Genomic DNA, 25,789 nt, shown 5'->3' with positions numbered 1-25,789 from the left:
TCAAGCGCAGGCTCTCGTCCAGAGCCTGAATTAGCCTCCTGCAATTGGCAGGTATCTCCTGGAGGGCAGTGGACTTCCTGCAGTATGTGAGCCAGGGGTGCAAAGCATTCTTGATGACATCTGCAAGGACAAGGGTCTTCGGTTACATGTAGGTTATGTCTGTGACGTCACCCTGGCATACATTCCAACCTGCTAGAGAAAGGAGTCTTGCTCCAGTTGTAGAGCTAGTAATTACACCCAGCGCAATGCTTATCTTATCTGTAGGCTTCTTGCAGCCACTGTTACTACTGATAGAGTGGACAAATTATTGTGGTGCTTTTATTCTGTAATTGGGAGGGGTAGTGTCAAATCTAGGTGTGCATGGGATTGTATCAAGCCCAAGATAGTCATACATTCATCAGGAACTTCTGTTCTAGATGATGAATTTAAACCCCTCAGCAGGTAGCTTGCCACCAAATTAAGCTTTTTCGTGCCTTTAAACCCTTCTGGTCACGTCTTTCCACTTGGGAAAACTCTTAGCCATCTGTGGAGTTCTGTGGATGCTTCCTGCAACACTCAATCCCTTTCTTCTAGAGGCAACACTCTGATGCTTTTGGGAAGCTGTCTGCTCCCCTCTCTTGACCATGAGTCAGGTGTGGTTCATGCTGCTTCTGTCTGGGGGTGGGGTAGGGGGTTAGACAAATGACCCAGGCCAGGCAGACAGCTCAGAATACGCCCTTCTCCCTAACTATAATGATTGAGGCAGAAAAGAGCACTTCATTCAAGTCAGCCCACTGTGAATCAGTTCTGAGACTTTCGAATTACTGGAAAAGACACTTTTTTTCTGCCACCCATGCTAACCTCACAGAATGAAAGCCCACGGCTGCTGGCAGCTGCTGCCATGTCACAAGTAGAAATCTTGCCTGACAGTGGAGCCACTACAGAGAAAGGCTGAGCCAAGATATGGTTCCAGACACATTCCTGACAATGTTGGGTGCCTAGAAGCATCTCTACCCTGGGACTGCTAGGTTGGTAACGCTAATAAATGCCATTTCTGCCCAGGCCAATTTAGATTATATTCCCCACTTGCAACAGAATTTGGAGCCTATCCTTTGGGACCCATGCCAAGTGTCACCTTCTCTGTCAAGTGTTTGGAACCCTTCTCCCTGACTTGAGTCAATCACTAATCAGTGAGCCCCTCAGGGCCCGCACTTCCCACACTGGGCTGCTTCTGTCTGACAGATTGAGGACCACTGAGCAGCAACTGTGTGTGCTGTGTCTTCCCCAGGGCCACAGCACTGGGCCAGGCTGAGCAGCCCTTCTGTAGTCAGTGAAAGAGCAAGTCCGGGGCCACCTGGGGGGTTTGGGCAGTTAAGCGTCTGACTCTTGGTTTCAGCTCAGGTCACAATCTCAGGGTTGTGAGATTGAGCCCGGCATTGGGCTCCCTGCTCAGTGCAGTCTGCTCCTCCCTCTCTCTTTGCTTCCTCTCCCCCACTCATGCTCTCTTTCTCAAATAAATAAAAAAAATCTTAAAAAAAGAAAGTGAGCAAATCCATGTTGCAGCTCCTGGTTACACTGTTTTCTCTCAGGGAGCCCTGCCTTCTCTCTTCTGTGGACAAAGCAAAAATTCTAATACAATTCTAGTTCTCATTCAAGACCACCGGTTGCCTTTTAGGGGTCCTTTTCCCTTTCCTAACATTCACGAGCAGACCAACGTTGGCAAACACATATTGCTTTATTTAGTGTTTCTCTGGATTGCAGAAGTGTCAGCAGTGGGCTGAGACCCCCAGGAGGGCAGAGGCAGTTGGGCAAGTTGCACAGCCCTCAGACCCTCTGGGGTGGTGGGGGGAAGCAGCAGAAAGAGGTGATGCCTCTGCAGCTCTTCCCAAGGCCAGCCTCCTACCTGGGCTCCCAGAACAGGGAGGGGGCCAGGGGCCAGGAAAGGCCCTGTATCTTTGAATTGGGGCCAAAGTATAGACAAGGTATTTGTCATCCTAAGGCATAGACTCAGACAGGAATGCTTCTCCCACCTGTTGGCCCCCAGAGGTGATTACTGGTTAGGGAGCCATATGCACCCTTAAGACATGAGTCTGTCCCTGGGAGAGGCAGTGAGGTATGCTGAAGACAGGGCTGCAGTCCTGGTTTTGCCCCAACCTGCCAAATGAAGTCCTTCCTCCTCTTGGGCCTCTGTCTCCTGTTCTGTCACACCAGGAAGCTGGACAGGATGATCTCTGTGTCTTCCAAATTTTGGGGTCTGAAACTCCTTCCCCTACTCTAGGATGCCCTTGGGCTGGGATGATGACTTTGAAAGAGTATTTTTAAGGCAGGAGGAAGGAGGTAGACAAAGGTGGTCTCAGCCCCCAGGGGGATGTCGGAGTGGGCTGTGAAGGGGACGGGCAGACAGACAGGTGGACAGGCAGAAAGGTGCCAAGGGAATGAAGAGGAGGGGGTGGCCTAGGCGGGAAAGAGGGCACCAGAACCCAGACCGCCCAACCTCTCAGCTACATTCCCTGCCCTGCCCGAGTCGAGGAAAACACATCCAGTGTGTCTTGGGGCGGGAAGATGGCTTTTTTTAAAAAATAGTTTCTTATAAAGCATCAAAAAATCTCAGAGAAAACCTCAGCAAAAGTTCCCTTCTCTCAAATATTTGGCATCGGCAGTGGGGCTGGCATAGCTGCCTTTGGCCCCGGCTTTCCTATTGCTGTGGCCCGGCCTGGCCCACATCTGGGGCAGCTCCCTGGCCCCCGCTGCTCCCTCACGAGAGGGGTGAGCAAAAGGCAGGAATTTGTCGGTGGGCTTCAAGGTATCCCTGGGTCCCTGTCTAGAAGCTCGAGTCTTTGGTAAGTGGGAAGGGAAGGGGGAGAAGCAAAGCATTGGGAGTTGGGAAGGGGTCCAGTGGGCGCCTTCATCACCGTGAGTTCAGCCGTGGGGCCACCTGTGAGGGCAGAGAGAGAAGCTCAAGTGGTGAGTAGGAAGTAGACAGAGGAGCTCTGGATGGGATACATGCAATGGTGGTTAGGGAGGGGGCGGTCTGGTGGCCTCAGTCCCACAGACTCCCTGCCCTGCCCTGCCCTGCCAGAGTGGGTCTTGCCTCCACACCTGCTGAACACACGTAGGCCTGTCCCACCTCCCCATGCTACCATCTTTATGACTGTCAGCCCTGTGGGGGCTCCAATGGCTCTGCTCTCTGGCCCTCAATACGCAATGGTATGAAAAAGGTGGTCTGACGCCCCCTGGCTGGAGATTCGTGGAAGAGGTGCCCAGGCTCTGCCAAGCTGTCAGGGGAAGTGTGGCCACCGGAAGCTCACCCTAGCCCTAGGGCTGTTGGTCAGGAGCAGGTTGTCACCTGCAGCGCCACTCACCACAGCCAGGTGCCCGTTCTTGGCCTTGGTGATGAGGAGTTCTGAGCCAGGCGTGAAGTCGATAATACCATCCCTGCCAGGGCCCCCTGCAAACGTGATGCTGGGAGGAAGGAAGAGGGTGTGTGAGGGCTGCCTGCATGTGCACACATGCCCTCCACTCCCACCCCCAAGTACCTCACCTGCCCTGGTTGATGTTGATGTTGTTCACACGGTCAGCGCTGAGGGCGGTCTTGGTCAGTGTCTCAATCACATGGTCGCTCTGCAGCACCACATCCCCCTGGGGGCGGGAGGGACAGGGGTCAGGCCCTGGCCAGAACAACTGAACCCACCTCTGCCCTGCCTCCCAGGCCCCGGAGAGCTACCTTCTGCTTGTTGTCCTCCCGCTGCACATGCAGCACGAAGAGGCTGTCACTCAGGCTGCTGACAGAGATTCCTGAGGGAAAGGGCAGAGGTCAGTGGTCACAGGTCAGAGCCGGGTCCTCCCCATGCAACCCTGGGCCCTGGCTCACCAGTCAGGTTGGTGTAGTCGATCCTCTGCTTGACTTTGGCATCCTCTACGATGACCACGGCGTTGGGCGTCAGCAGCAGCTGCCGGGAGCGGGCTTTGTAGCCCTTGCGGTCGTATTTCACCACTGGTACCGCGTACTATAGACAGGAGGTGGGGTGAGGGTCAGAGGAGGGGCTGGGGGGCTCCAGGGCTACCAGTCACTCTCTGCCCCTGGCCCCAAGCCTCCCACCCCCCAGCTCTCAGGTTGCAGAACCGTCCTCTCACCTGGATGGGCTCTGAGCCCAGGGCCTGCAGCACTTTGGGGCTGATCTCGTCTGCACCTACAACAGTATGGGGGAGTGGGAGGTCAGAGGAAGGGAGGGGGTGGTGCTACAGGGCTCTGGAGCACTGGAAGCACTGGAAGTCAGGGGCTCACCAAGCCGGGTGCTGATGAAGAGCCTGGGGACACTCTGGGGGTAATTGTCCTTCTTGCCCTTGAAGATCTCACTGGCCACAGCTTTTTGTTGCAGCTGAGGAGATGGGGAGGGGGGAGCAGGGGTAGGGGAGTGGTATTAGAAGGGGTGGGAACTATCATAGGCAGGCCTCAGGCACTGAGACAGCCTCTCACCTTCTCTCTGGCCCCAGCATGGAGGCCAAGCCCTGCCGCCCACACTCCTGCTGACCCCTCTGCCTTCTCCCTTCCCCACTGACAAGGCAGAGGGCTTCCCAGAAGGGTCACAACAGGGGCCAGGCTTGACTTTGAGGCTAACTCCCCATCATTGCAGGCCCTGGGGCCCTTCAGCTCTAGCTTGGCATCTTGAAGCTGGCCGATTACTGATACTCCAAACTACCACAGGTCACCTGAGCTGATGGGTCCCTTAGCATCATCCAATACTGAATTGGCACATACAAGGCACATGGGTCACCGATGTCTGTCTCTGGAGCCATGACAGAGTACCTATTGATCAGACTGACACTACAGGGCTCTGGGGAGCCTCTACCAGTCCAGTAGAGTTGGCCTAGAGGACGAATCCTATTTGCCACCCAAAAATCTATTCCAGCACTGGTTTCATACATGACGTCAAATAGGGCTCAGGACCCAACTTGAGGTTGTGCTGTTCACCCAGGGGTAAAGTGTTCCTTCCCAGCCAGGACTCAAGTGATGCCTGCTACTTCCCCCAACCTGCTGGCTAGTCTGCGCCTGGCTCCTCGATCTCCATACCTGCTGCTTCCATTCAGGACTGATACTCCGGCAGTACTTCCACACCATGTTCTTCATGCACAACTCCCGTAGAAGCTCTGAGGCCTGAGGACACAAGTGAGGTCAGGGCACCTGGGCAGCCTGGCTCCCTTCCCTCTGAAGACGATCGGTGGGTGCCCACGCCTGGGGCTCTGCTGAAGCGACAGCCCCACAACCTGGACAACCCTTCCGTTCCTGAGTCTCTTCTCTCGAGAGAAGTCACTGCCTGTGGCCCAGCTCCAGTTCACCTCCCTCAGGGAGTCTTCTAGATCCTTTTCTAGCCACAAGATTATTGGGCCCCTCTGCCAAGTCCTCTCATGATCCCTAAGTCAGCAGGGAAGGCCACAGACCTCATGCAAGGCAGGAGGTGGTGTGGGCCAGGAAGTGTCCAAGATGTTCCGGGGCAGATGCCGCCGTAGGTTGAGCAAGAAAGAGGTGCGCACATGGTCCAGGAAGAAGGCATTCTCAGGGCAGCGGGGTGCATGGCGTAGGATGAATCCTCGGATGAGCCTGGGGGTAGGGCCCAACAGAAGTGGGAGTGGGACACCTGGCAACGCCCCCCACCCCCACCCTGCTCTGCACCACCCCCTCGTGGTACCCCCTGGGGGCTCACCTCCGGATGGTCTGCGCGGCCCACTTTCTCTTGGCTGCCTTCCTGCGGCCCAGCGTCCCCCGCCACCACGACTGGATGCAGATGGCTGTGGAGACCACAAATGGCTGACCATGATCTCCTCACCATGGTAGCCTGCTCTAGCCCCAGACCCTGTCCCTTCTGAAGACCCCTGGGCCCCCAAACCTGATCGCTTCACCCGCAGGAATTTCTGTCGCCAGTGAAAGCCCCTCCAGGCAGCCTGGATCTTCGTGGCTGTAGTGTGGGAAAGAAAGTTGATTGGCCAGAGCCCAGGGGATCCAGCTGGGGGCCTGGTACTGCTGGAGCTCACTGAGTGGCATGAAGGAGGGAATAGCTGAAGGAGCTACCGAGTGAGAGGATAGATAAGCCAAGGGAGAACATGTGGAGGAGGGAGGGAGCAAAAGAAATGTGCAAGCATGCTCTGAGTTTGCACCCAGGGTCAAGGCTGGAGCTGGTAAGGAGGAGGGGAGCTGGATGTGGGTGACGCAGACTTCTGGAGAAAAGGGTCCAATGCAGTGATTTCTCTCCTGCTCCCCAGAACAGACCCCACAGGGACAGGAAAGGTGGGGCTTCTCACCCAGGCTCTGCCGCCGGACCTCCAGGGCATCCTCTGTGGCAAACAAGGTCTTGGGGAAGCGGATGAAGATCTTCGTCCTGAGAGGGCAGTGGTGATCAGCCCCTGGCTCACCACCCGTGTCCCCTAAACACTGGGTACAGGTGGGCCCCACTCACCTGCCCATCTTGTACTCTTCTGGCTTATAGCCCAGGTGTCTGACCAGCACAGCCACCCCATCCTGGGGCCGTCCTTTCCATGTGGGCCATGTCTCTGGGCACAATGACTTGTATCTGGGAACAGGAAGAACAGAGATGCACCCAGCTCCCGCTCCAACCAGTGCCAGCTTTCCTGAGCACCTGATGGTTACTCTCACTGACTTGCAGCTTATGAAAAGCCTGGGAGGTCACTCTGTCACTACATCCATTTAAAAATGGAGAAACCAAAAAACAAAAACAAAAACAAAACAAAACAAAACTAAACTAAAAAAAAAAAAATAAATAATAATAATAATAATAATAATAATAAAATAAAAAAAAAATGGAGAAACTGGGCAGCCCTGGTGGCTCAGCGGTTTAGCCCCTGCCTTCAGCCCAGGGTGTGATCCTGGAGACCCCAGATCGAGTCCTACGTCAGGCTCCCTGCATGGAGCCTGCTTCTCCCTCTGCCTGTGTCTCTGCCTCTCTATCTCTCTGTCTCTCACGAAAAAAAAATAAAATCTTAAAAAAATGGCGAAACCGATATACCCTCATCTGCCTAATGCCACAGGGCAGAGATGGAATTCACCCTGACTCCTCAGCCCCTAATTCAGACTAACCACAAAGTTGCTCTATCCTTTCTGAGCTGATTGGAAACTGTCCTCTTCATAGGTTTTACCATCTCCTCTGATGACAACCATATAGATGCCTGCCTACGGACCCCTACCCAGGTGCTCTATGAGGGCAGGGCTGGGAACCGGGATGTGGGGGAAGGGAGCTGACATTCTGTCCACCTAGCTTGATATTAGGCCTGCAGGATGAAGGGGTCCCTGGCATACATCTCAAAGCAGCTCAGTGTCCTAGCCTCTTAAATGGGGCTGAGAACCCCTGCCCCTCTCTCAGGATCTAGAAAGTTCCTAGTCTCCTACCCCCTTTCCCTGACACTAAGCCAGGCCGTGTCCCCACCTCTGCAGGAAAGCTTCATATTTGCGGCGATAGGCAAAGCCAGCTCTGCGCACGCGCAGGTTCTCCATCAACCCCAGGTACTTCACCTGGTGCCGGATCAGCACTTCGTCAAAGCGGCCTGGTGTAGGGGTAACAGGGTGGTCAGCAGACTCTCACCAATGGGTAACCCCCCACAGGCCTACAGGGTGGGAGGGGCCTACCGGGCTGTTTGGCATCATTGGGCTTGATGCAGCGGACATATGCGGGCTCCTTGGACTTCAGGATCTCTACTAGCTGCAGGAGACTCATCTTGAACTGGGTGGCAACCTGGCCAGTCAAAGTGAAGGGGGATGGTTGGCCAAGGCTGCCCTTCCCTGAGGCAGAGGTGCTAAGCCCTGTGGAGGCCCCTTCCTGTAGCAGAGCAGGGTCAATTCCCATGGCCGTCCTGTGCCCTGCTTAGGACCCTTCTTCCTCCTGGCTCCCCTCGTTCACAGTAGAGGAAGTGGTCAAGTTGGGCTAGAGAAATCAACCTAGGAACCTCACTCATATCTAAAAACCCTGCTCAGGGGGCACCTGGCTGGCTCAGTTGTGGAGCCAGTGACTCTTGAGCTTGGGGTTGTGGGCTCAAACTCCATGTTGGTTGTAGAGATTACTTAATTTTTTTTTTTTGAGATTACTTAAATTTTTAAAAAAATCTTTAAAAAATAAATTTCCCTCTGATGCCCACTTTTTCTCTTTCCAGAATTTCAGGGCCACATTCCTTAACAACACGTCCCACTTCTGCGCATCCAACCATTATCTCTGCACACTGCTCAGCAGCACCTTCAGGGGTCTCAGGACTGTGAAAGCAGCAGGCTCCTCAACAAATCTGCAATCCCACTAATGACAGAAGTATATGCCTGGGGGTTCCAAAAGCATCGAGAAGTGCAACCAATCTAGTCTGTGGGGTAAGGGGCATCAGGAGAGGCCATCTGGAAATGACCCTTGGGCTGAGATTTAAAGGATAAATAGGAAATAGCCAGAAAGAAGAGAAGAGAGAGAGGTATTTGGGCAGAGGGACAGCCTATGCAAAAGCCTGAGGTACCCAGGGAGCTATAAGCAGTGCAAAGACCAAGATGGGGAGTCAACAAGATAGGATTAGAGAGGCAGGCAGAGGCAGTATCTTGACAGGTCTGGAGAGTCACATTAGGGAAACTAACTGACTTGAGGGAAACAGGGAGCCAATGAGGAATCTGGAGTGAGGAAAAAGCAGGCACAGATCTGCATTTTGGAATATCTCTAAGCAGATATGTGGAGAGTGGGCAGTAAGAGCAGCTGGGAAGCCAGGAGACCAGGGAGGATGCTGGCTGGCTCAAAGCATTGAAATGAAGCCATGATTATGGGAAAGGGCTGAGAAGAAAGAGTTGGGAAGTACTCAGGCAGCAGAAACTGTCAAGATCCAGTTGTCTGGATGAAGGAGATGGGGGAGACTAAAGAGTGACAGATATTGCCCAGGTTTCTGGCCTGTGGGACTGAGTGGAGGGTGATCCTTGTCTTGAGTTCGGGACACAAAAGGCGCAGGCCTGGGGCACTGTGCAATCAAGGGCCCATTTTAGGCTAGTGGAGTCCGGGCTGCCTGAGAGCCACCAGAGAGCAGTGGACGCATGAACTTGCAGCCACTGGAGAGGCTGGAACAGGGGTGCCTGCGTGCTCCCAGCTTGGGAGGGTGAGTGTAGCCATGGAGGGTGTGGGGTACGCACACCCAACAGAGAGCAGGGGCCGGGGGAGTCAGATGCTGGCAACACGGTTTCCACTCCTTTCCTGCCAGCATGTCTCGGCCCGTGGCACTTGGCCGACAGAGCACTGCTCCTCCTGGGACCTGGACCCTCCTCTTGGCATGCCCTACAGCCACACCTCTGCCTGGAGCTCCCTGGAGCTCTACCAGCATCTGGCACCACTGGTCGCACCTGCCCTTCCCAGCCCTTCCCAGCCACTCTCCTCGGTGATGTTACCCTCCTGTCGATGTCGACCTCCCAGTCTTTCTTGGGACTCTGTCTGTGCTGGGCCTCTTGCTGCCTCCAGTACCCTCACATAGGTCCCTGTGACAAGCACCCCCTCGGTTCCAAGATATTTCAGATGCTTCCTCAGGAAGCCTTCCCTGACCCCCATCCCCACCCCCACCCCCAGGCAATTTGCTGTTCTCAATTCTGTTCCCAAAGTGCCCTGTGTACATTGCTGTGAAAGCACCTATTCATTTCAGTGTCCTAAACGTCTAGTAACGTCTGATTCAAATGTCTGCCGAGTAGGTGGATGCACACAAGTGCCCACGCACAGACAAGTTCCCACAAGGACTCAGGTATATGTGTGTGGGTCTACACTTAGAGCCAGGAACATCCAGAGAAGCAAGCACAGTCGCACCTACGGGCAGCCTCCTAGCCACGGACAGTGAACACACATCACGTGTATGCCACCAACTCCTGGCTCACACAGGCATTCATACACACACACACACACACACACACACACACACACACGGGCACACACATGCCCCCTCAGGTCCCACAGCCTCCACACCGTCTCTGGCCGCTTCTTGTCACTGAGCTCACTCCGGTCGAAGCACTGGCTCATAATGGGATTTTCTGAGCTGCACATGGTCTGTGAGGGCAGAGCAGAGATCAGGGTCAGGGCACAGGGAAACGCAGGACAGATTGCTGGAGCAGAGGCCAGTCGGTATCCAGACCCCGATCCCTCTCCCCAGTCTTCCTCACCTCCTTCAGGTTCCGGAAGAGAAGGTCATTGTTTTTATCCAGAAACCCTGAAAGGGGGAACAGACACGAAGTGAGGGAGAGCCCCTCCCCTGGCCACTGTAGGGACCCAACTCCAGAATCCTCACCAGTCACACTGTAGGTCACCTCTCCAGCATAGTGCAGAAGGCGGAACTCCCCACGGCCCAGAGATTTCCTGGTCCGCTGGTCAGCCAGCTTGTGCCTGGGGAAGGAGAGGAAGCTCCAGACTCCTGGCCTGAGCAGTGCCCCTGCCTGCTGAAGAGGCTCAAGAGAAGAACCAGGCATCCAGGAAGGAGTAAGCATGACCCAGACCAGGCTACAACCCTCTGTACCGGGTGGTAGACAAGGCAGAGCTATTAGCCTCCCCACAGTCACGGAGGCTTGGGGAGGCATCCGGCCTTATCCAGGGTCACAGAGCACCAGGACCGGGCCCTAGGCCTCTGCACTGCCCCAGCTCGCTGGGCAGAGGCTATTTTTCATTGCTTGTGGCTATGCCTGACTCTGCTCAGAGAGCCAAACACTGCCCACATTTAAAAAAAGATTTTATTTATTTACTTGACATAGGGAGCACAAGAGGGGAGAGTAGCAGGCAGAGGGAGAGGAAGAAGCAGACTCCCCACTGAGCAGGGAGCCCGATGTGGGGCTCAATCCCAGGACCCTGGGATCATGACCAGAGCCAAAGGCAGCCACTTAACTGGCTGAGCCACCCAGGTGCCCCTGCCCACTACATTTTAAGAATGGAATCTGCCCCCAAAGATTACTTAAGTCTTAAGCATGTTTCTATCCTTTAACCCATTTTCTACTTTTAGCACCATTCCAAGCAACTAACCAGAAATATAGGCAGAGTTTTAAGGCACAAAGGTATTTGTGGCAGCCTTGTTACCCAGCAGAAAAATATGGAGGCTGGCCGGGGCCCCCAGAGGCTGGGTGAGAGCAGTGGAGTATCTGTGAGTTAGAGGCACTGGAGGAAGTGTTTTGAGGAAATTTTTGTGTTTGATGATACAGGAAAATGCTCAGGATATAACATTATTCTGAACCTTATACACAACAAGTTCTCAACTATATAAAAAAAAATAACCCAACATATAGAAAAAGGCAGGAAGGAAATGCCTCAAATTGTTAACAGTGATGACCTCTGGGTGACAGGATAACAAGTGGCTTTTGCACACATTCCAACTTTTCTCTAATGAGCAATATTATTTTTGCAATCGGAGAAGGTTTTTAAGATACCATGAAGCCAAAAATGCTCAGGGCTTTGGCATTTAACAGCTCCAGGCCTAAGTCCTAGCTCTGCAGCCTACTAAGTATCCGATAACCTTGGGCAATGACTTCACCTCTTGGAGCCTCAGGAAAGTGGAGAAAGCACCACGAACACCTCCTTATAGGGTTGCTTCGGGTTAGAGGAGGCGATGGGAACAAAAGAAGCAGGCCAGAGCTGTGGCAGAGGTGCTTGTTTTCTTCTCCTTCTCACTTTAGGGGATTTCTTAAAGAAAAACCAACTTCCACACAAGGAAACTAAAAGATCTTAGCAAGTTTCATTCTCAGGCAAGAATAAAAAGGGAGCCACACTCCTCTTAGCTTCTTACTCTGTGGATGCACCGCAAGCTGCAGCTTTGTGCGCCCATCCTCAACTGACACCTCCCCTGGTCATCTCCCTGTGGCTGGTGTTTTACGATTGTAGGGGGATCTCATGCTTCATGGGCTTTGCCCCTACGCTGCGCTGCAACCCCACTTACGTCAGGAAGTGCGGATGGTGCTTGATTGTGTCCTCCAACTTCTCCAGGAAGGTCAGATCCGTGGCCTCCCCAGGGCGCAAACATTCCTCATCCTGGGGTGTGTGACAGAAGGTGAGGGGTGTATCAGGGAAGGAGCTGGAGGGCTCAGGAGGCCCAGGGAATGGGGCAGATCGTAGGGAGCCTCCCACAGACAACTTCCAGACCAGGCCAACACCTCCCTTTAGGGACGCACAGCCCTGCCCTGTCCCTGCTCAACACCAAACTTGGGCCCTCTGTGGACATGCCTACAGGAAGGGAGTAACATCCTCCCACTCAGCCTCCAACATGAGGCCTTGGAGGAGCAGAGGGCTCACCAAAATGGAGATGATGCCCTTGAACTTCTCCTCCACCAGGTCACAGATGATCTTATTGTTGAAATATTGGACAGGCTCCCACTGAGAGACAAAAGGGAAGGAAGGCATCATCATGGGGTCCTAGCACCTCTTCTAGGAGACCCCATGCCTGGCTTCCTACAGGGTGTCCACAGGGACACCTGCAGGCTTGCACCCACCGCGATGCCCTCTGCCTCATATTCCTCCTGTTCCGACTTGAGGGTGAGCTCGATGAAGAGTTGCTGCAGCTTCTCATTGCAGTAATTGATGCAGAACTGCTCGAAGCTGTGAGGGAAACAGAAGAGCCCACAGTAGTTCAAGGGGTACACAGAACCAGGAGCAGGGGAGAGACACACAGAGCAGGACTCAAGGTGGCTGGGGGCATTGTCAGGAACACGAGGCAGGGGGAGGTGGGGACCAGGACAGGGCAGATGGGAGGAGAGACAGACAGGGGGAAGGGATGCTGACCTGTTGTGCTGAAATACTTCAAAGCCATAAATGTCCAGAAGCCCAAGGACTGTGGTGCTCCGCCAGCTGGGGCTCTCGGCATCCTAGGGCCAAGAGCATGGGTCCTGGTGTGTGATAGTTCCCAGCCCCAGGCCTCCCTGTTGCTTCGGAAGCAGCACCGGCCAAGCCCTCACCTTGGAGGCCAGCGACCTGTTGATCTTCCTGACCAGCCAGGTAAAAGTACGACTATACACAGCCTTGGCGAGGGCGTCTCGCACATACGCAGCCTGTTCCAGGTTCAGTGGGCTCAGGAGCTGCCGGCCAGGGTGAGACAGGAGAAGAATGCCACAGACTCCTTTCCATCCCCCTGCTCTATGGGCTCAGGGCCAAACACCAGAAAACCATGACCATGCTATCCTCCCGGCTCCCGGGAAGGATACACTGGGGATACACTGGGGAAGGCCACGGTGGCCACATCAGAGGGAAGATGGCACAGGGACAAGAGGCCTCATTCCCGGAGGTGGGAGTCCCAGAAAGAGGCCTTGGAACACCTGCACCCTTCAACCCCTACCTCCTGAGACAAAGGCTTGGCCTCACCTCTTCTCCCTTGGCGATAATTTTCCTGTGTGTCAGGGCTTCCCGCAACGTTGAGCCTTCTACGCCAAGAAGCTGCCAAGGGAGGAGGGGTGGGCATGGAGAGGGTGCGCTCCTCCTCACCCCGCCTGCTCTGCCCCTGCCCTTTGCTCAGTCCACTCACCCTGGTCAGATACTTGAGCTGGTTCTCGGTGGTGACCTGTGCATTGCTCTCCTCATCAGCAGCAAAGTGGATATTGCCCAAGTGCAGGACGCTAGCCACGATACTGAGCAGGTCCTGGGTGAACAGGGAGAGGGTGGGGGGCATGTCACAGGAGGAGCAGACAGCCCATAAGGGCCACCAGTGACCAGTCAGATGGAACAGGTTAGAGGTAGGGGAGTGTCTGAGACAAGGGGGCTGTAAGTGGCCATGGGCTATAAAAGGAGACTGAGATTTTCAGGGTGTAGAGGGAGGGCAGGAAGGGACCCCAGCATAGGTCTCACCTCAATTTCATCTTCAGTGAAGTCAATGACTGTCAGAGCCTTCCTGACGACCTTCCAGTCACTCTTGTCATTGATGGAGGAGACTTTGGCACACTGGCCCTGGGTGAAGGGCAGGGTGGGTTACCAGCCCTGGTGCTGTGCTCCCTGGGCGGTGTCTGCCCTGCCCACTTGCTACTCACCTTCACCAGGTACAGGTAACTCTGGGGGTTCCGCTCTAAGCCCAGCCTGCGCAGCATCTCCTCCTCGCCCCCTTCCAGCAGCTGGTAGAAGACGTGGAAGTTTCTCTCCCCGTGGTTCTGGTGCACCACTCGGGACTTTTCCAGGAGGTAACTGAGGATGTGGCCACCCACGGGAGCACCCTGTGGGCAGCGCAGGACATGGTGATGGCTCAGGGGGCCTGGGGATGTGGCCCAGCTTCCACTCCTTCCTCTGCATTCCTGGCCTCTATTTCCAGTGCTGCCACTAGCTGCATGGACTTAGACAAGTCACCCCTTTCGGCCTCAACATCCTCATCTAAGAAATGAGTGTATGCAGCCCTATCTACCTGGCTGTTCCCCTTGGCTGTCTGACAGGCAGCTCACACCAACAGGCCTGGAACTGAACTCCTGGTATCCCCCTCCTCAGATGAGCTCCCCTCTTCCCATGTTGGCCATTGGTCACTCTGCCCCTCATGCTATGCAGTCCAAGAAATTTGCTGTCCTCTGGAAAGCCTCTTTTTCTAACCTCATATTTACTCACACAGCCAATCCTGTTGCCTTCACCCTCAAAACATTCAGAGCCTACACTGTTATCACACTAGTCTCAGCCACGGTCATCTGTTACTTCAACGTAGTAACTGCCAGCTTCCTAACTGGTTTCCCTGCTCCACTTGCTTCTCCTACCATCTACTTTCAACAAAGCACCAGAGGGATCTGAGAGAAAAGCCACATCACAACACATTTCTTTTCCAAATCCTCCAATGTTTCTCTTCCTACTCAGAGATGAGCAGCCCGGGTGGCTCAGCAGTTTAGCGCCGCCTTCGGCCCAGGGCATGATCCTGGAGACCCGGGATCGAGTCTCACGTTGGGCTCCCTGCATGGAGCCTGCTTCTCCCTCTGCCTGTGTCTCTGCCTCTCTCTCTCTCTCTCTCTCTCTCTCTGTGTCTCTCATAAATAAGTAAATAAAATCTTAAAAAAAAAAAAAAGCAACAGAGGGATCTGAGAGAAAAGCCACATCACAACACACTTCATTTCCAAATCCTCCAATGTTTCCCTTCCTACTCAGAGTTTTGTTTTTTAATTTCAAGTTTTTATTTAAATTCAAGTTAGTTAACATCTACTTATAGTTTTGCTTTTGTGGGGTTTTGTTTGTTTGTTTGGTTGGTTGCTATTTTTAAGAGAGAGAGGGAGAGGGAAAGAGAGGATCTCAAGCAGATTTCCCGCTGAGCCCAATGAAGGGCTCGACCTCATGACCCTGAGATCATGACCTAAACTGAAACAGAGTTGGGCACTTAACTGACTTAACTGGCTGAGCCATCCAGATGCCCCTCTACTCAAGTTTTTTTTTTTTTTTTTTTAAGATTTTATTTATTTATTCATAGAGACACAGGCAGAGGGAGAAGCAGGCTCCATGCAGGGAGCCCGATGCAGGACTCGATCTCGGGTCTCCAGGATCACACCGCAGGCTGCGCTAAACCACTGCACCATGGGGGCTGCCTTGTTTTTTTTTTTTTTTTTAAGATTTTATTTATTTATTTATGAGAGACACACAGAGAGAGGCAGAGACACAGGCAGAGGGAGAAGCAGGCTCCTCGCAGGGAGCCTGACGTGGGACTCAATCCCGGGTCTCCAGGATCACACCCTGGGCTGAAGGCAGGCCTCAACCGCTGAGCCACCTAGGGGTCCCTACTCAGAGTTTTTAAAACAAGTTCTTACAGAGACCCAAAAGTGCCTAAACCATCCGGCCTCCTCCCCTATTCCCTGGTGCCTTGTTCACTGGCCTCCTTGCTATCTTTTTTATACCAAACACTTCCAACCTCAGGGCATTTGCATTGGCTACTCCTTCCACCTGAACTCTCTCCCCCAGGTATCTGCACAGCTTGCCCCCCTGTCTCTATCAGGCTTTTGCCAAATACCACCTTCTCAGTGAGGGCTACCCTATCTGCTTTATTTAAAATAGCAACTGCCCCCACCTCTTACCTCATTTTGTTTTTTGCCACAGCACTTGTCACCTAAGTTAGATTTTTGTTTATGATTTCTCTGGAGGCAGGACTTTTATCTGTTTCGTTTCACTACTGTACCACCAGCACCTGACACATAGTAGGCACTCAATAAATATTGGCTAGTACCAAAGACCTGGCGAGTGGGCACCTACTGAAGGGAATCCCACTCCCCCTGCCTTGACACGTTCACAGGTACCTTGAAGTCAAACTGTACATCCATGTACTTCCCAAACCTGCTGGAGTTATCATTCCGGAGGGTCTTGGCATTTCCAAAGGCCTAGAAGTGGAGAGGGGGCGGAATGAAGGCTCTCTGCAACCTCCTCCTGCGACCCTCCTCCCTGCAGGTACGGCTGCCCCCTCACCTCCAGCACAGGGTTGCTCTGCAGCAGCCGGTCTCGCACAGCACCCCCCCTCTCAGGGGCGGGGCAGGTCTCAGCGTAGAACTGTAGCAGCCGCTTGGTGGCCTCTGTTTTGCCTGCCCCGCTCTCCCCAGAGATCATCACCGCCTGGTCCCGGCGCTCCGTGCGCAGTGCCCGGTACACAGTGTCAGCCACTGCAAATCTGAGGCAGAGGCTTGTCAGGAGCTCAAGGGGTGTGGGGGCAGGGGGCAAGATAGGAAGGGGAGGTGGAGTCCCCTATCCGGTTGGACTTTGCTTGGGGGTGGAGGTTGGGTATGCCCCTTTAGGGTGGGGATTGGGGGACCCTTGATGGGTGTGGGTAAGAGAGGTCCTTTGTTGTTGAAGATGGGGATCACTCTCAGCTTCAGATGGAGGTCTGAGGAGATCACTCATGGGTGGGGGTCCTGGAGGTCATTCAGGGAGAAGCTGGGGTCACTTATAGGTGGGAGGTCTCCTGAAGGTGAGGGTTGGAGTCACTAAAGTTGTGGGGCCATGCCCAGGTAGAGTTGGGAGGAAGGAGGGAAGGGTAGGTATTGGGGCGGGGTTGGGGAGGCCCCACCCAGATGAGGCTGAAAAATTCACCTCAAGTGGGGATCAGGGTCACTCTAGGGTGATGGACTATGGGGACCTCTCACACATGTAAGTAATGATTCACCCCAGGTGGGAAGTTAGGGATATTTTAGAGTGAGGGTCAGGTGGGGTCAAGTTAGGTGGAGACTGGGATGGGGGGTCACTCACAGGTGGGGTGGCACCTCATAGAAGCTAACACCCCGGTAACGCTCCATGTGCTGCCGGCTGTAGATCTGTAGGTCCCGGTAGGGATTGACAGAGACCAGGACGGGGCCGATATAGGTCTGGGGGTTGGGGGAGGAAGATCAGAAGTTTCTCCCAGAGATTCCTGATGCCTCTTCCCCCCTCAGCCCTGTGTCTGTGCCCCCTAGCACCCCCCTTTCTTCCCATTTGGGCCTCACATAAATGAGGTTCTCTCGGAACCGTCGCCGCAGGTTCTCAATGAAGGCTGCCTCACTGGTGAAGTTCTCTAGAAGCACGAAATCCTGTACCCCCACCCGGTCTCGGGCGGTCAGTGCACTCTCCATGGTGACCCGTACCCCGTCACTGCCCAGGGCCTGCAGGGAACACACCAGGGCAGACGGTCAGAACCAGCAGGGTAACATAAAGCCACTTCTCCACCTCAGCCCTTGGGCAACCATGGGCCCGTGGACACAGGACACAGAGAACACCAGGCTAGGTACAGTGGGCCTGGGTCACAGTAAGCTGGCACACGGGATGCTAAGGACATGGGTCACACAGAACAAAGACCAGGTGGGACACATAGGACCTGGACACAGGACACCAGGGCACTAAAGACCCAGAGGACATGTGAAGCAAGGCCACTGAATTCAGGCAGGCACTGCTTTTGTGTAGAGAAACGGTCATGAGAAGAAACTCCCGGAATAATCAAAAGAATGCTCTGTTGACCTTGGACAAATCCCCTTCTCTCTCTGGGCTGCTTCCTCCTCAAGGAGGAGGAGTTGAGTTAGACCAGGTGACCTCAGGTCCCTTAGCTGAGGGCCACGTGTGACAGGTGCTTTGGAGGACAAATGCTCAGAGTGAATTCTGCAGGCAGGGTGGGGCCATCGGCCACTGGAACCACCAAAATCTTCAAGGGGAGAGAGTCTAGGGACCAAGCAAGAAGCCATCCCCAGACCACAGGACGGAGATTCCCCATAGGGCCTCCCATCCCAGCTGGGCTGGACACCCATCCCATAAGTGGGGGGGGGGGGGGGGAGGGGACACTCCTCATAGCTGGGCCACACCCTCTCCTTCAGCTGCCAGACTCCCAGACACTCTCCTCCTGAGAGCCCCAGAAGCCTCAAGGGGGTGGGGGTTTTACCACGGAAAGCCCAGCTGCCTCCAGAGCACACAGGCTCAAGGAGGCCCTCACCGCAGGCGACACTCATCAAATAGGGAGGGGGAGCTCCAAGAAATCGACATGAAGAGTGTCAAAGGTCGGAGAAAAGCAAGGTGGCAGTGGTGGGAAGGGGCAATGATCCCACAGGGGCCACCAATTCTCCTCCAACCACAGAGCACCCAGATCTCTGGTCTGGGGCACCCCTCTGGGTCTGGCCTGCCTCTCCCAGGCTAGTCCCCCCCCCCCCTTCCTGTTCTGAAGCTGCTGCCAAATCTGGCCGAAGCTCCCGCCCTCTGGCCCTCCGGGCAAGGGTCTCCGAGCTCCCAGCCCTCTCCGAGGGCTCCTCGCCCGGCCCTGGGTCCGAGCGCCCCGCGGCCCTCCCTGCCTCTGCCTCTTTCCCCTGCAACTTTCCGGGACGCTTTCCCACCCGAAATTCCTGGGCCGCGCCCGCTTCCTGGCGGGGCCGAGGCGGCGCCGTGGGGCGCAGACCGACGCCCGGGACCCCCGCCCCGCCCGCCCCCTCCGCTCACCGACGCCCGGTAGCGCATCCTGCCAGGCCGGCCCCGCGCCCTGCTCCGCGGCCCCGCGCTCTCTGTCCCGGGCTTCGCGGCGGCGGCGGCGGCGGCGGCGGCGTCAGCGGGGGAGGGGCCGGCCCGCCCCCCGCACCGCCCCCTCCGCGCGCCGCAGGAGCGCGGGACTCCCCCAGTCGACCCCGCCTCCCTGGGCTCGGGCTCGGGCTCGGGGGTCCCTCCGCGGGCGGGGGTGGGGTAAGAACTACCGGGGATCTCGGGGCGGGGCTCCCCGGCGGGCAGGGGCTCCGCCTGAGTCAGGTTTTCCAGGAGGGACGTCGTTGGTTCCAGGGTGGGGCCCGGAACCCGCGCGGCCGCCGCGTCTACACGGACCCGGAACTCACTTCCGGGCCGTGTCTACACTACGCACCAGGCCAGGCGCGCGACAAGGGTCGAGTCCCGTGGATCCCGGAGGAAGCAGGATTTCCCTCCCCCCTCATCCCAACCTCGAGTCCCGGGAAAGTTAAAAATAGATCGAAATGTCCAAATACGGCTGGCGCGCCCAGGCGGGCGGAGTCTCCGCGCGGGACACTGTCCACCCCAGTACACTCGCTGGGAGGCGGGGGCGGGGGCTATGTCTTTAAGCCCCAAGAAAACCTCTTTAGGATTCAGGATCAGCACGGAGCGCGCCCCCACGGGACAAGCACGGCCACGGGGACCCTGCCGACCGCAGCGCGGGTCCGGCCCCCGCGGAGATCTCACTGTGCCGTGTGGAAACTGTACGTCCAACGCCCAGCATTTGGGGCCTATGCCCCCCCGACCGCAGACACCTCGACTGGAGAGCCTCGGTGCCGCAGGGGCTCCTCCACTCTCTTCCTCCTCTCCTGTCCCCTGGGGCCCCGGGACACCCCCTCTCCCAAAACAGCCCCAAGCAGCCGCACTTGAGGGGCGGACCCTAGCTTAGACCTTAGGGCTGGTGGAGGTGGTGATGGCTGAAAGCCTCTGATGCTTGACGAAGACTGGGCTGTTTCTCACTAGCTGTTTGGGGGCAAGTCACTCAACTTCTTCGAACCTCTGCATCCCGAAAGTGTGGCTAATGTCTGCCGGAGAGCGTTGTAGAGAAGGCTGAGCTCAGAGCGCTGAGGCATCTCCCTGCCTCTCAATCGGCACTTCCCTCTCCTGGCCTTGACATCCCTCCCACACGTGCTCGGGGCAGACCTACTACGAGCCCGGCCCTGAGCCAGACTAGACGCGCTTCTTACCCGGCGGGGAAAGCCCTTCAGGCGTGCCTGCCGGTTACAAAGCGCTCCACTTCCCCACCTGGCAGACCAGGGACCTGAGGCGCAGAACGGCGGACGTGGACTTGTCCTAGCGGGGAAATGCGGCGTTGGACCCAAAGCCCCAGCGGTCCCTCCCTCCGCCCCAGGCGGGCTCCCCGGAGGGGGGCGAGGCTGCGGCGGCAGGTGCGGGCTCACCACCTGCAGAACCACAGCCTCGCTGCCGGAGCCGCGGCCCGGGGGACCTCGCGGAGGGCGGGGGAGGGCACCAGCTGGGAGATGGGGCCTCTGCAGGGGCTTGGGGACTGACTGGGTGCGCAGCTGGGAGATGGTGGGAGCGGGGGGGACGCTCAGGGAGGAAGGGGGAGCCCTCCGCGGTGCCCCCAGGTTTTTTTTTTTTTTTTTTTTTGGTGCCCCCAGGTTTAAAACCTAATGGGAGCGGGGCGGGGCGAGGGGCTGTCTCCAGCCCTCCCAGAGTGGGGAACGCCTCGGGGGAACGAGGAGGGGCGAGCGGGGACGCGGCGGGCGCTGCGGCCGCTAGCGGGCGGGAGGGAAGGAGCCGAGGGCGGGCGGAGCCTCGCGGCTGCAGCGCCCGCCTCCCCGGCCGCCTCGTCAAGCGGCAGGAATGAGGGGAATCCGCTCGCGGAGGGGTCCTGCCGGCCGCCCCGCCCCCACCCGCGCCTCCGCATTCCCGGGATGCCCGCTGGCGGCCCGGCAGCCGCCGCCCGGCTGCGGAAGGAGGGGGCGTCTTTGCGGCGGGGCTGGCGGAGGGGCGGCCCCAGCCCCCGCGGCCGCCCGCCCGCCCCGCCTCACTGGACGGAAGCGCCCGTCCGGGGGCGGGGGCTGCGGGCGTGAGAGCCCCCGCGACGGAGGCTGCAGCGCCAGGCTCTTCCTGCATCCCCAGCGCCGCCTTCTGGTACCCCCTTCTATGCCCTCAGGCCAAGCCATGACGTCCGTGTTATGACCCCCATTCCACAGACGGGGAAACTGAGTCTGGGCAAGTGCATGCCTTGCTAGATCCCAGGACTAGTAAAAGGAGGGGTGGGGTTGGGACCAGGAGCTCTAGCATTCATCGCTTCTGCGGGGCTGTCCTGAGCGGGAGGCTGGCCTACAGCTGGTGGGCTTCCGCTTAGCTTCCGCTCCTCTGTAAGGGTCAACTCGCTACCCTGCCAGCAGTGACCTTCCCCAGTAACCCCGTGACTGCAGGGCCCAGTATCTAGCCCTGTCGGTGTTGTGTGACTATTGACAGGTAGGCCTTAGGAGTAGCGGCTATGGAGTGGACCGCTGCCTTTGGGTCCCCAGCATGGCCCCGCCCCTGAGAGGCCGGCTGCAGGCTGGGGAAAAGCCATGGCTTCAGGAGTGACCCAGGACTTGTTTCCCAAGACTGCCTCTGGGTCTCCTCCCACCTGGGTTGTTTCCTGTAAGGGCAGGCATGGGGCAGACCCAACAGACTTTTAGCGTGTGAGCCAGGTGCCCTCTGGCCTGACCTCTGGAGGAGTGGGGAAGGCAGTGGGTAGCCTCAAATGTTCAAAGGGCCTCAAAGGACCATGCAGGTCTGGAGAGGGTGTTCTGAGGACCCCTAGATTTCTGCTAGAAGCTGGTTTCCACTGCGGCTGCCTCATGGCCTATTGGGGAAGTAGAAAGAACCACAGCCAATCTCACCCCCAGTGTAGTCCTGGGCACAGAACAGGTGCTCAGTTTATATTTATCCACCATAGGTCTGGGCCCTGGTTGCCTCACCAAGGACTATTCCAGACGCTTGGGAACTGTTGTGAGGGGCATCGGAGATGAAAGGTAGGGACTAAAGGACTCTACCTAATTGTTCACAGGGCCTCACTTAAGGGCTGTACACTCTACCTCTAGAACCACAAGCCTTTGGCGTGCCAGACACCTCTGTCTGGGGGTCCAGCAGAAGTAAATAGAGCACTTTGTCCCCTGACCTCTCCTCCTTGTTCAATATCCTATCTGTAGAAAGGAGGGAGTCACCTCCAGATAGTCATCACTGTCTGGCATCAAAAGGCCTGTTCCCCTCTCTCCATTTCTCACACCAAAGAGTCACCACCTGCTAAAACCTTCCCTTTGCTCCCCCTTCACTCTTCTCCTGGATCAGGCAGCAACTTCCAAACTGCCCTCCCTGTCTTTCTGCCTTTAATCCATTTTTTCCACGACAGCCTGTAATATTTACAAATGCATATCTGATCAATAAATATCTTATGTTAATAGAGTGAAAGTTTATAGGGCATGTTCGGTGTGCCAAGCCCATTCTCTGCACCTAATGCTTCTTGCCAGGTCCCTGTATAGACTCCAGCAGCCCCTTCTGTCCTCCGTTTACCCCAGTGCGCCTATGCTGCTGTGTAACCACAGGGGTGACCCTCTCCAGTGCCTTTTCTCCCCAAGCTCCCCTTAGCACCACACACAACCAGAAGGAACTGCTCCTGGCCCTGTCACGCGTGGCTCTCTCCTTATGCTTCTTGCCTTTGCACCTGCACCTTCCTTGGTCCGACACACTCTCCTTCTCCCCACTTGACTCTTAGTCATCCTTGAAGATTCAGCTCAGGTATCACCTCCTCCAGAACCCCTTCCTGCCTCCCCCAACGCAGAGCCTCCTGCTTATCGCATCCCGCTCTAATCGCCGGTTTCCTTGTCAGTCTCTCCCAGGAGACTGCTCCTGCAGCGTACACCCAGCTCAGCATACAGAAGGGGCTCAGTAACCCCTCGGTGATGCCGGTACGAATGAATGAATCACAGAGACCAGAGCGTGCCGGGAGTGGAACAGGGCCGTGAGCCAACCATTCATTCTCTCATTCATCTCGGAGACCCTGGCCGCCGCGCTCACAGGCTCCCGGGCGCGCGGGGAACTGGCCCTGCTGGGGCGCGGGGGGGCGGGGGAGAAGGAGAAGGGGAAGGGGCGGGGCGCGGGCGGTCTCTCTGAAACCCAGAAGCAGAGCCCGGCCTGTTGGAGGGGCCCAAAAGGGCTCACGGGGCGCCTGGGTCCTGCGACCCCAACCTCCTCGCCCTCGCGTTTCCCGCCAGTGACCTAAGTCGCCACGAGGCCGAGTTCTGCGACCCCGCACAAGCCAGCCCGGGCCGACCCTCTGCCCTGGCGATCTCCGGACCGGCGACCCTCGCCTCCCGCACCGCAGCTCCGGGCCTGGCTTGGCGCCCGGCCGCCCGCCCTCTCCCACTTACCGCCCGCCAGCAGAGCCCTCCCGGGACCACGCGGTGCTGCCCGCCCCTTGCCCGTGCCTCGCGTACCCACCGGTTCGGCTCTTCGGGCGCGCAGGCGGGGGCCAGGCTGGGCGGCTTGGCCGGCTCCGGAGTCCGCGGCCCCGGCACGCTCTCCCCGCCCAGGGCCCGCCCGGGGCCGGGCCGCTGCCTGTCGTCATCCCCGGCGGGGCCCAGGCCCGGGCGCGCGCGCGCGAACCCTCCGGCCCCGCCCCGGCCGGGCCAGCCCTGGCCCCGGTCCCCGCCCTAGTCCGCGGAGACTTGGTGCCGCACACTGCAACCAGCTCCCGGGACGCGGCGCGTCACAGTCACGCATACGCAGAGACAGGCGCGCACACCTCCCTCCTCCACACCTGGCCCACTCGCTGCAGTGCTGGGTGGAAGGGGGCATCTCGTCCCAGGGCTCCTTTGCATCCTCAGAACAGACCAGACCTCACCCCCCCAACTCGCCCTTTTGCCAGGCCAAGTCCGTTCTTCCCGATTTGTGACTGTCTCCCTTCATCTTCCTTCTCTGCTCAAGCTACTGCTCTGGGCTGGCCAGTCCTAGTTCTTTGGGTCAGAAAAAGGGGGAGGCATTAACTCAACAAGTGCTTCGGGAGTGGAGCTTTATATACACCATCAGTCTTTTTGGTCTCAGCAGTTATGCCCAGTTCATAGCTCAGCCTACTGAGGATGAAGGAGCTGGAAGGGAAGGGATTCAAACCTAGATCCCTGCTTGGAAAAATCCTGCTCCTAGAGACACTTAAACTCTTACCCCTTCTTTCCATTTACCCCTTCTTGTCCAGTCTGTTCCTGTCCCACCAAGGATCAGAACCCCTCCCCACTGCTCACCTCTTTCCTGAAGGGTTTGCTTGAGGGAGCTGCTGGGCCCTGGAAGATATTGCCACCCTCTCTCCCAGCCTAGAGCATCCCAGCTTACAAGCTTGCAGGGCCTGTGGGGATGAACCACGCGGATGATCTCCCCAGTGGGTATCAGCTCCACTTGCAGCGCCATTCCGCCGATGGAAAGCCAGTGTGCTTGCTGAGCAATGGGGCCGCTGAGCAACAGTCTGCCTGCCCACTGGCTCTGGCTGCTCCCAGAGCCAGGAATCTGGTCTCACACTGGGATGGCCACTTGGTTCAGCTTCAACTCCAGCCCCAGGGGATGTGTCTGGTCCAGCTCTTCAGGACACAGCTGGAACAGCCCAGGTCTGATTGGAAGGCTTCTTGGCCCAGTGGGTTGGGGCAGGAAGAGGAGGGGCTGCGGGACTGAGGAAATGCCTGTTGTCCCAGGTAACCAGAGGAGCTGATGCAGCCACGCATGGGGAACCCTGGCCTCTAGGTCAAAGGGTAGGAGGTCTTTCCCCCCAGCAGCTCCATGGCCAGGCTTCTTCTGCTGCCCACTCACTAGTATCAGCTGGAGAGCAGTGTTCCCCAAACCAGAAAGCACATCCTTCCTGAAGCCAAGATGCATCAACAGGCACCAGCCCCTCCGTTACATCTCCCCAGCTAGCCTAGCTCCCCTTAGCAGCGGGTGAGCCCCTGGAGTTTGAGAGGCCAGAGCTGCTGGGGGCTGGCCATGCCGAGCATAGTTCAGCTGGAGAGGCAGGAGAGCACTGTGAGGAGGCCCCTGTGCGGCGCTCTTCCGGAGCCATTAGCGCTTGGGAAGACTGGATCCCTTGGCTCTGGAGCCTCAGCCCTGTCAACTTCTGACTTTTCCAGAGTACCCTCATGTCCTCCTCACCCCCAGTGTTCCTGTTTTCCAGTCTTGTTGTTGCTAAATCACAGCTGACATTTTCCTGGCTTGGGACTGAGTCCTCAAGTCTTCAGCCATTCCTTACAGGAAGTAAGGGGAAGAGGATGGGAAGAAAAGTGACCTTTCCAGAGGGAGACACTGGCACAGGAGGGGCAGAACCCAGGGGGCTGGTGCTGGCCCTGACAGCCCCCTGGACAGGCACCTTCCCCTGGGGCACCCTTTCCTTCCCTCCCCACTGCGTCCCCCGCCCAGGAAAGGCCAGCAAAACTTCCTTCCTTCCTCTGAGAAGCACATCTATCTAGGGCAGGCTCATCCCCAGTGGCCACACAATGGCCCTTATCAGCTCTGGAGCCAGGCACAGAGACCCAGTGCACAAGTCTCATACATTTCCTGTTTCCACCCAGCGGGTCAGGGCTGAGCCCAGAGGGGCCATATCCTGACTGGGGCCAGGAGGCAGAACCCTCCCCCTTCCCCTTCCCGGCCTCTCAATCACTGCAGCCCCGCCCTCCCACACCAGGAGGGGCCCCCAACAGGAGGCAGGGTTAGGGATGTGTGAAGACTTAGGGGGGAAGGGGAGAGGTGGGCACAAGGACAAGCAAGCTCCACAAGCAGATGGGTGGGGGGAACACCTGGGATCCAGTCCCAGGGCTACATGAATCAGAATAACGAGACAGGTATGCTGTTGCTTCGGCTGTTTTTCCACCTCTTCTCTCCCAGTGACCCTGTCAATGCATACATTATTC

General features: G+C 56.9%; 1 protein-coding gene across 6 annotated transcripts; it reads right to left on the bottom strand.

Moving 5' to 3' along the window:
• Positions 1 to 1,695: 1,695 nt before the first annotated feature.
• Positions 1,696 to 24,482, bottom strand: MYO1C (myosin IC). Of its 6 annotated transcripts, none has more exons than XM_072779098.1 (32): positions 24,231 to 24,482; positions 17,360 to 17,515; positions 17,127 to 17,242; positions 16,353 to 16,551; positions 16,187 to 16,267; positions 13,970 to 14,149; positions 13,791 to 13,889; positions 13,471 to 13,584; positions 13,311 to 13,382; positions 12,908 to 13,027; positions 12,735 to 12,817; positions 12,446 to 12,551; positions 12,249 to 12,329; positions 11,896 to 11,987; positions 10,267 to 10,361; positions 10,142 to 10,188; positions 9,948 to 10,028; positions 7,616 to 7,721; positions 7,416 to 7,533; positions 6,432 to 6,545; positions 6,277 to 6,353; positions 5,865 to 5,933; positions 5,682 to 5,766; positions 5,419 to 5,578; positions 5,051 to 5,134; positions 4,265 to 4,358; positions 4,114 to 4,169; positions 3,851 to 3,986; positions 3,704 to 3,774; positions 3,521 to 3,618; positions 3,342 to 3,441; positions 1,696 to 2,914 (listed from the first exon to the last, which is right to left on the bottom strand). In XM_072779098.1, exons 1-32 carry the CDS (start codon positions 24,303 to 24,305, stop codon positions 2,888 to 2,890), a joined length of 3,192 nt encoding a protein of 1,063 aa, XP_072635199.1. In that variant the 5' UTR covers positions 24,306 to 24,482; the 3' UTR covers positions 1,696 to 2,887. The 6 variants fall into 6 exon arrangements, with proteins under 6 accessions (XP_072635199.1, XP_072635201.1, XP_072635203.1 ...); XM_072779100.1 differs by lacking the exon at positions 24,231 to 24,482 and adding an exon at positions 23,346 to 23,484; XM_072779102.1 differs by lacking the exon at positions 24,231 to 24,482 and adding an exon at positions 23,342 to 23,473.
• Between the last annotated feature and the right edge of the window lie 1,307 nt (positions 24,483 to 25,789).

Source organism: Canis lupus, chromosome 16 (assembly GCF_048164855.1).
Source record: "Canis lupus baileyi chromosome 16, mCanLup2.hap1, whole genome shotgun sequence".
NCBI classification, from domain to species: Eukaryota; Metazoa; Chordata; class Mammalia; order Carnivora; family Canidae; genus Canis; species Canis lupus.
The sequence above is the reverse complement of the archived record's forward strand: the minus strand, read 5'-3'. Positions and strand labels throughout refer to the sequence as shown.

Bases quoted from the DNA above. Each gene is read 5' to 3' on its own strand.
- MYO1C (XM_072779098.1), bottom strand. From the start codon at position 24,305: ATGGCGCTGCAAGTGGAGCTGATACCCACTGGGGAGATCATCCGCGTG. The intron at 6,354-6,431 runs GTGAGTGGGGCC...CTGCCCTCTCAG, and splicing joins GAAGAGTACAAGATGGGCAG to GACGAAGATCTTCATCCGCT. The intron at 2,915-3,341 runs GTGAGTGGCGCT...CTGCCCTCACAG, and splicing joins AGAACGGGCACCTGGCTGTG to GTGGCCCCACGGCTGAACTC.